Raw genomic sequence first — 8,625 nt, 5'->3', positions numbered from 1 at the left:
AATTTAAAATAAGATTTTAGTATATATTTTTTTTCAAAGTTATTCTCTATTTCATTCGGTGGCTAGCTAGGCTTTGTTCTCAGTCTTATCTTACTCCATACTTTTATGTCTTGCAACCTTTAATCCAGGGTTTTTATATATTATCCAATGCCATTAGAATAATCTTTGTTCTGTTGGGGAGAACATCTCTAAAACTGAAGGCATAAGAATCAGTCAATAGTGCGAAAAAAGCATTAAAAACCAATAAATCGAAACACTTTGCTGCATGTGTGCCTCGATCTCCTTCAAGCTTTTTATTTTTTATTTTTTATTTATAACAATGTTTCTTCTCTATTCATTTCATAAAAATAGAGTATGTTGCTCTAACAAAACAATATTATAGATACAATGAGAAATTTCTTCCATCCAAATTTGATCTATGCTTTGTTTAACTCTTTAAATGTCACAATTCCAATCAATTTTCAGATTTGTAGAATATTCCGGCGAATCACGTATAGAGTTATTTCTTCACTGCCTTTACCATCCATGACAATTCTTCCATATACCTGATAATTCTTCGGTCATCAATCAATGATTTGCTCCCAAAAAATAACCAAAGAAAAAACAAAAGACAGACTGGAAATCTAAGATCATACTCAGATTTCGTGTAAACGTCAAACCCTTAGAAAACGACTAAAGGAAATCGAAACTCAATAAAACAGAAAAAAAAAAAAAAAAACTTCACCCCATAGATCGCCACTAAAAACAAATCTAGAAATAAGACAAACATAAACTACTGTAGAGGCTAAATATGAGCAGACTCACCATTTTATTATTCAGAAAAAAGAAAGAGTTGGAGTTCGTTTCTTCTCTCCTTGAATAGTTATGGCTGCTAGGGTTTTTTGAGAGATGATTAGGTTTTTTGAAAAATATTTTTTTGCCTCTCCTTCAAGTTGCTTTGAGTAGAATAACTTTCCTAGACCCAAGAAAGAAGGAAGTTTATCTTCCACCAAAACAAACAACAGTGCTTAAAAAGCAAAAGAAGAAAAAAAAATTGAAAGCAAATATATGGTTAAATAGGTGAAAAGAAAAGAAAAAAAAAATACAGAACCCGCAATTCGCAATGAAAGATCTAATAACTATCGATCTCATTACTTACTAATTTTTTCAGCATATGATTAGAGTCACGTTAGTTACTAAAAAATATTTAATACCATCTAATCACATATATACTAGAACTTATCAATTCAGCAAGTTATTAAAGAGTCATAAATGTAACATTTTTCATGTTAGAAAAGCAAATGTAGGTTCCTTGTGACAAGCAATTAACATCTATTCCTTGCTTAGCTTGGCTACCCATCTTGCGATGCTGCACATAGATGCTAAAGGCTAAAGCCCTTATGACAAGCGATTAATTCACATGAAAAACATACACATTATCCTCTCTGTTTCTCACATCTTCTGACTACTCAACCATGGCCTCTTTGGGCCAATATTGTACAAGAAATTGCCTCATCAGCTCAAAGAACACCTTCAACACATCTTCAATCTCCCAATCATGCAATGCAAGGCAATTCAGCAACATAGCAGCCACCCATCACAGCACTAGGCCCACGTTTTGCCAATTATCATTGCCTGGAGGAAAGAAGCAGCTGATGTGTGTCAGCTTCCCGAAAAGCAAAGAAGATCAATGGAGAGTACGGTGTGGTGATGATGGCTCTTGCGGGATTGCACCTTTTTCCCCCCACATTCCTTCTGCAGTGGACTTGATCAAACAATTTTACAGTGCCATCAATTCCAAGGACCCTCAAATTTTGGACGAGAAATTCGACCAACTTCTATCAGATGGTTGTGAATATCAGGATCTTTTCTTTTACATTCCCTTCCAAGGAAAACAGGTTCTTTTTTTTTTTTTTTTTTTTTTTTTTTCCTATAGCATGATTCTTAATGCAATTGCTAGGCCAATCTTGGGACATTATGTAGCGTATTGGGTTCGAGTCGTGTCAAAGAATGGATATAAGACTATATAAGTTAACTATAACTTGACCCATTTAATTAAATAGGTTAAACTCTTTAATTTTGTGTTGAGTTTGTATCGAATTTACGGGTTATATCAAAAATTACTCGTCCTAGGTAAAATCATAGTTCGACTTTTAAAATAACAATTTAACATTTAAAAAGCATACGTTGTTTTACGATGAAATTAAATGGCACCCTTAAACTCCTACCTCGCAATATCAAATACACTCTAAGAGTACCGATGTCAGCATCTACAGGGTATCAAAAAGTTTATGTGTGACGTCATGGAGGCGATGGGACAACATATTCAGATTGTCATCGATGACATGAAGGAAGGCGAGAACTACAGTGCAATTGCATTTTGGCATCTAGGTAACCTAATCCTCTTTCTCCTTCTATTGCAAGCTAACACATCGGAAGAATTATATATGCATTTCATATTTTGTAAATTTAAGCAAAGCCCATTCCAAATGTTCGCGGGCCTTTAAAATCAGGCCCAGGCCAATACTTCATTATGGGCCTGGGCTAGACAGCTGAATGGAGAATTTGCATCGACGTGGATCGTGATTGTTGTGAATATATACCTGCCTAATAACTGAATGACAACCGTAAAACTCTAACAGGATGGAACGACATCGTAATTCCCTTCACCACTGGTTGCATATTCTTCGAATGTGAAGAACTTAAGGGAAAGCTCCTAATAAGGTATATAATCATGATGATCTCATGATTAGCTCTACTTCTTATTGCTTTTAACCCCTCAATGTCGTTTACGTAGGAAAATAACTGGTGTGGAAGAATTTCCTTTAAAACCCGGTGAATTATTACTGGTATGGATCATATTTAATTTTTAATTTTTAATTTTTTTAATCCCTTAAATTTGTCTTAGAATTTACGTGGTTTTATGTCATTTCTTGCATGAATCTGTAGAAACTGTTAAAGGCTGTCAGCGACATGTGTGACCGCTACCCAACGATAGCAGAAGGTACGTATAACGTGTCATTATTAGCTGAGTAATTGATTCTGTTAAGGCTAATTGTTGTAATTAATTGGTAATTAGCGCTTTTCCATTTTGGAGCTTTTGTAGGGTTGCTAAAGCTAAAGCCCCATGGCTCACATGAAGGAGGACTAGAATCGCTTTTAGAAATGCTTGGCCTGAAAAAAGACTGATAATGAGTTTTCTATTAACTGTTATTGAAGTAATTAAGAAGGTGGTTCAATTTGTTTTACACAAGCTGTTCTGGATCTAATTAATGTTCTTCAACCATGGAGGGTGGACGTTGAGGCCACTTTATTTGGATTGAATCTTAGGTTGTCGTGTGATATTTTCTTCTAGACGATCGATCAAAGATATTTTTTCAATGTATTCGTCAAACTATATATATTATAAAAATGCAAAATTTCAAAATTTCATTTTTTATTATTAGTGGAGTTTAGGTTGATCTAGAACTTCGTCAACCATTATGAATAGTCAAATATTGTGCTAAGAGTCACCAAAGTAAGTTGATGCTTGTTTTGTACGTTACATTCGTAGAGACGTTAACAAAGCAGCTCACAGGTTGGTGAAGGCAACTCTTCATCAATCCGTCGATCAGGTATGGTTGGAAGACAATTTTGTTTTCATTTAAAGTATTATATTTACGGAGCAAGATTTTCCTTAAAGTTTTGAGGATTGAAGATATGCCACTTGACCTTTAGGCCCACTAGAGATATTTCAAACCCAATTTTTTTTTTTTTTTTTTTAAATTTTTTAATGAATAACGATTTCATTTCACACAAAACTTGCTCCGACAAGACAAACCAAGCTGGAAGACAATTGCATCACTTTGTTTGTTTGGTTATGAGTATGAGTAGTAACAAGTCCCCCCCTGGTCCATATGGCTTTTCAGTTGGATTCTTTAAGGCAGCATGACTTATGGTTGCTTAGGATGAAGTCCACTATTTTGGCTTTGGTGCCCAAGAAGGATAATAATATAATCCCTCTCTTCTATGGGGAATTTTCGGCCTATAGCATGCTGCAATGTGTTATATATATATACACAAGTGTATGACAAAAATCCTAGCTAATATAGGATGGCTCACTGATCAGAGGGCCTACTCAGTCTTTAACCAGTCCACTAAGAAAATATCCTTTTGGCTCAAGAAGTGGTGTCGAATTAAGCCGATCGAGGTGCATCTCTCTGTACCAATTACATGTACATACAAAGCATGCAACAACAACCATGTGATGCGTTGACGTCATGGGTGGACCAGATGTTTAGGCACGTATCCCATTAAACAAGTGGAATGGAACATGCCCGGGACGTGAGCATTACCTTGTACTTCCATTCCACTTTTTCCCAGGAGTTATATATATATAAAATAAAAAATAAATAAAGATCTCATATTTACTTGATATATACTTCGTTGCAAGCAATTTAATTAGCAAGATGACCATTAATTTGGTTATAAGTAGGAAAAGTATATATGAATTTCAACGATGGGATTGTATAAACCTGAATTGATCTGAATTTGATACTCAACATTTAAGTTTGACAATTTTTTAGACGACTCACGAATCTAACACAAACTCAATACGAAATTAATAGATTAGATTGCGAGGTTTAACCAATTTTATTAAATAAATCAAATTAAGATTGAGCTTTATACTTTTATATCTAGCTACGCGTTGACTCGAATACATGAATTGCCTCCCCTAATAAAAATTATGCTTGATTAGGTCAACTCCTTTGTAAATTTTGGTATTGAGAGAAGCTAAAACCACGTGAGTTGGGCTGTTCACTATTGAAAAGCGATTGTGAAAGATGGCATGGATAGCGTCTTTCACCAGCAACGCGCACAGATACAACTTAATTACTTGTCGGAACATTGCATTTTCCTTTTTCTTAAAAAATTTGTAGGTGCCAATTGCCAAACACATCCTATATATATCTTGCGGACAGATCGGGGTAAGTTTTACCAATTAACAACACAAGTACTAGACATTCATTTGGAAAATGTTTTCCCGAGGTGCGAATTGAGCATGTATATATATATTCATATAGTTAGAGGTTCCCATCAAGAAATAAATATATGTATAAATTATTGAAATCTGAATTTATTGTATAGTTCCATTGAAATATAATATAATTATAATGTCCATACCATTAACATTTCCATGGACATGTAAGATTTCTTAACGAAGAGGATAGAAAAAAAAAAAAAAAAAAAAATGCTTCTTGTGTAGTAGAATACTTCATCAAGGTCTTGAAAAAAGCTCGAAACCAGACAGATCGAAGGAACACCAACTGTCGTTTATTAGATTCGTAGAATTTCTTAACTGATCATTGGACTGATGAAACGACTCCAACTCTTGCAGTTGCATCATAGGTTGCCACATTAAATTCGGCAAAGTTGCAGCGTCGGACCACAAAACGTCTTGGACCACTTCATCATCCAATAATGTCTCCAGCCCGAATGCATTCACATCGTCTTCAATGAGTTCTTGAACTTTTTCTTCCCCAGAAATCCCTTCAAGTAGTATATCATGATGATCATCAGCCTTTCCAATGGGCTTCTGGTGTTCGAACAGTACTACGCCGTTTTGGTCGCTACCCGGATTATTCGGCAATTCCGGGACTGTCAACGCCGGCTCAATATTGCTTGGATTCTCGTTCAAGAACCTGGAGAAAACAACCGCAAGATCGATATCGGACCCATTGGTTTCGCTTCGTTGAGACGCCGAGTCGCCGTTAGAGGAACAAGAATCGGTTGATTGCTGATCATTGGAATTGTGAGAAGAATTTAGCGAAGCCCGTTGCGTATGTGGGACCTTTGAAGACTTTGAACGGCGAGTTTTCCGGCAACCGCCACCGACAGGTACGTTTCTGAGGGACCCGCCTTTGGTCCAGTACCTCCGACAGCCTTTGCAGAAGTACCTAGGCTGCGACAAGCTGTAGTTGTTGTAGTAACAGAACTTTGTGTTGGAAGAGGCGCAGCGAGGGCAGTTGGGAGCGATTTCAACGTTGGGTTTCCACGTTCTGTCCATCGGCAATGGCGGAGGAGGGCACTGAAACGTCGTTTGGTGACCACCACCACAAGTTGTGAACATTTTTCAATACTAACGAGAATTGGGTTCTTCGGGTTCAGGCCGGCGAGGGGGGGAGAGATAGGGAAATCTACGGCGCTGGTGTGAGAGAGTTAGTGCCGGAGCATGTGTGTGTATGTGGGTTGAGTGGGATTTGTAATATAGTGGGGCTGAAAAGAACGTGGGGGGTTGGAGAGCGTCATGGGCAAGGAAGGGTGTGAGATTGTGATGAGTTTCATGTTATAGTATGCTATTAAATAGGCGGATTGAGCGTGTCTCTAATTCCTAACGTGGCATTTCTTCATTGGGCACCCCGTGAGGGTGATTGAGGTTGACAAGTCAAAGCTTCCTGGTTGTCAATTGGCCTTATTATTATTGTTTTAGTTCTTTAGCGTAAGCAGTGTGAAAATGACCATGGTGTCCTTGTCTATTATATATACATATAGAGTAAGCCTGGTAATGGAGGATAACACACCAGCATTAATGAGATCGATGACATATATACCAGTATACCTAACGTTGCATACAGAAGGGAGAGAATTAATCAATGGTGCTTAAATATTTGAAAATGACAATACTAACCAATTCTATAAAAATGTTTAAGAGGATAGAAAAAAAATTCTTAGAAAGATGATTAAAAAAAACAAGGGTATGTTAATTTGCTAATTAATAATATTCCTTTTGTCTAATCCTTAAACAGATCGAAGCTTTTGGAGATAACGAGGTCGAGGAGGGCGGCGTTGGCTTCTTCTTGCCTTCTTCAATTAATTATGGATTATTTGACCTGGCCGGCCGAAGAGATGAGAATACATGCCAGGAATCCCAATGCTCTCTTGAATCTCTTCTTAACTAATTGTATAAATCACGTTCAAGAAAGAGAAAAAACACACACGAAAACAAGTTAATTGGTTACCAATTAACAGTTAACACCCATAATATCTTGGGACTCAACCTAAAAGGTCTACTCTATGATTTCGGTCATATCACCTTGTCTTTCAAATCGGTTTTTAAGGGTGAATATTAAGTCGTTTAATGCTAATAAATGATTAAAGTCACCAATTTAATTGATCAAAGGTCAATCTGTAATTAGGATCTTAAATGAATTGAATATTATCCAGTTAATTATATTTGAAGGATATTTGTGTCCCCTCAAAAAGTGAAAAGACAAAAATATCTCTTTAATATAACGAACTGAAACTAGAGTAGATCTTGTTCCAATCTTCACAACCTTATGAACATTACATAGCAAATTAAAAAGTGTGACCATGCACTATCGATATTGGGTAGGCATGCAGATGCAGCTAAATATCTCTCCCCATTTACAATACATGATATTATATATACCTACCAAATGGATGTCCATCTTGGTAAATTGATTAGTGTGAGACGTCGGCATGAGTGGGCTAATACAATGCACAATCGCTGGTGGGGATTACCAAAAAGGAAGAGCCACAAAGAAAGATTTCATTAAAGATAGGCTAACGTCGCGCGGGGATGTTGCATGCCACGTGCTTAGTGGGATGCGTGGCATGCCTTCCTTCGCTAATCTCTCTTCAATTTCGTAAATTTGACTAAATAATTATTACTTATCATCATGCTCAATGAATCCCGTACGTGCTGCGAATTCGAATGAAGTTCTCCACACGCTATTCGATCTCCAATTTTGCTTATTACTTTTTTGTAATCATATATATATATATATATATATATATATATATATATTGTCAATGCCCGTATCTTTTAGGCCTTGTTTGGTAAAAGGGTTGGAGTTGGCCTAGACACTATTCATCACCATTTCCCAAAAAAATCATCATCAAAACATTCTAACTTTTTAATTTTTTATATCAAATCATTCACTTTTTATTATTATTCAAATAAAAAAATCACTACAAAATAAAATTTTTTCACTTTTTTATACCACTTTTTCATTTTTTTTATACCAAACATTCTTATTTTTTTTTCACATTAATCTACATCAACTACAGTGTTTAGGCCAACCCATTTACCAAACACCACCTTAGTCTTTTTGCCCGTCACTACTGTAGGCTGTAGGCTGTAGCCCTCCCACCCCAATCCAATCCTTATTAATTGTGCTTTTCAAGCTACCCCAAATTTGGGATTTGCCAATTATCCCACTTAAAATGCAAGAAAATCTTTTCATTATTAAGTCATTGCATCTAGCATAATTAAGAAGCTAATCGGTAACACGAGCGGGACATTAATGTTCCTAAGAAGTAGTTCAATCAGCTGAAACTACGTTTAATAAAGCGGAGGTCATTAGTTCGAATCTCCCTCTCTCATTTTGTGTAGACATATCAAAAAAAAAAAAAAAGACATTAACGTTGTTGGAAGTATTGGGTATCATGCATATAGGTGTGATGATTATGTGTTTTTATTGGTTTGTTCACAACTTATGTGAAGTCACTGTTGGCACGTCCCTAACCTTTGGGTTAAAGGGCCTCTCATCCACCACGGGTGGATAGCCAACTTGCTACTAACATTTTTTTTTTTTTTTTTTTTTTTTTTTTTTTTCAATATATAACAATATAATATAGTTGAAA

At 36.1% G+C, this 8,625-nt stretch overlaps 2 protein-coding genes across 2 annotated transcripts; one reads left to right on the top strand and one right to left on the bottom strand.

Moving 5' to 3' along the window:
• Positions 1 to 1,430: 1,430 nt before the first annotated feature.
• On the top strand, positions 1,431 to 3,220 carry LOC132185930 (uncharacterized). The gene is made up of 6 exons (XM_059599747.2): positions 1,431 to 1,877; positions 2,256 to 2,370; positions 2,622 to 2,703; positions 2,777 to 2,828; positions 2,929 to 2,983; positions 3,086 to 3,220. Exons 1-6 carry the CDS (start codon positions 1,455 to 1,457, stop codon positions 3,166 to 3,168), a joined length of 810 nt encoding a protein of 269 aa, XP_059455730.2. The 5' UTR covers positions 1,431 to 1,454; the 3' UTR covers positions 3,169 to 3,220.
• Positions 3,221 to 5,178: 1,958 nt separating this feature from the next.
• Positions 5,179 to 6,260, bottom strand: LOC132185593 (Dof-type zinc finger DNA-binding family protein). The gene has a single exon (XM_059599349.2). The coding sequence runs from the start codon at positions 6,086 to 6,088 to the stop codon at positions 5,237 to 5,239; it is 852 nt and encodes a 283-aa protein (XP_059455332.2). The 5' UTR covers positions 6,089 to 6,260; the 3' UTR covers positions 5,179 to 5,236.
• Positions 6,261 to 8,625: the final 2,365 nt, after the last annotated feature.

This window comes from Corylus avellana, chromosome 7, assembly GCF_965113065.1.
Source record: "Corylus avellana chromosome 7, dhCorAvel1.hap1.2, whole genome shotgun sequence".
NCBI classification, from domain to species: Eukaryota; Viridiplantae; Streptophyta; class Magnoliopsida; order Fagales; family Betulaceae; genus Corylus; species Corylus avellana.
Note: the sequence above shows the minus strand (reverse complement) of the source record. Positions and strands in the feature narration are given on the sequence as shown.

Excerpts from the sequence above, each read along its gene's own strand:
- LOC132185593 (XM_059599349.2), bottom strand. The coding sequence starts at position 6,088 with ATGTTCACAACTTGTGGTGGTGGTCACCAAACGACGTTTCAGTGCCCT.
- LOC132185930 (XM_059599747.2), top strand. The coding sequence starts at position 1,455 with ATGGCCTCTTTGGGCCAATATTGTACAAGAAATTGCCTCATCAGCTCA. Across the intron at positions 1,878-2,255 it reads TTCCCTTCCAAGGAAAACAG|GGTATCAAAAAGTTTATGTG; the intron begins GTTCTTTTTTTT and ends CAGCATCTACAG. Across the intron at positions 2,829-2,928 it reads AACCCGGTGAATTATTACTG|AAACTGTTAAAGGCTGTCAG; the intron begins GTATGGATCATA and ends ATGAATCTGTAG.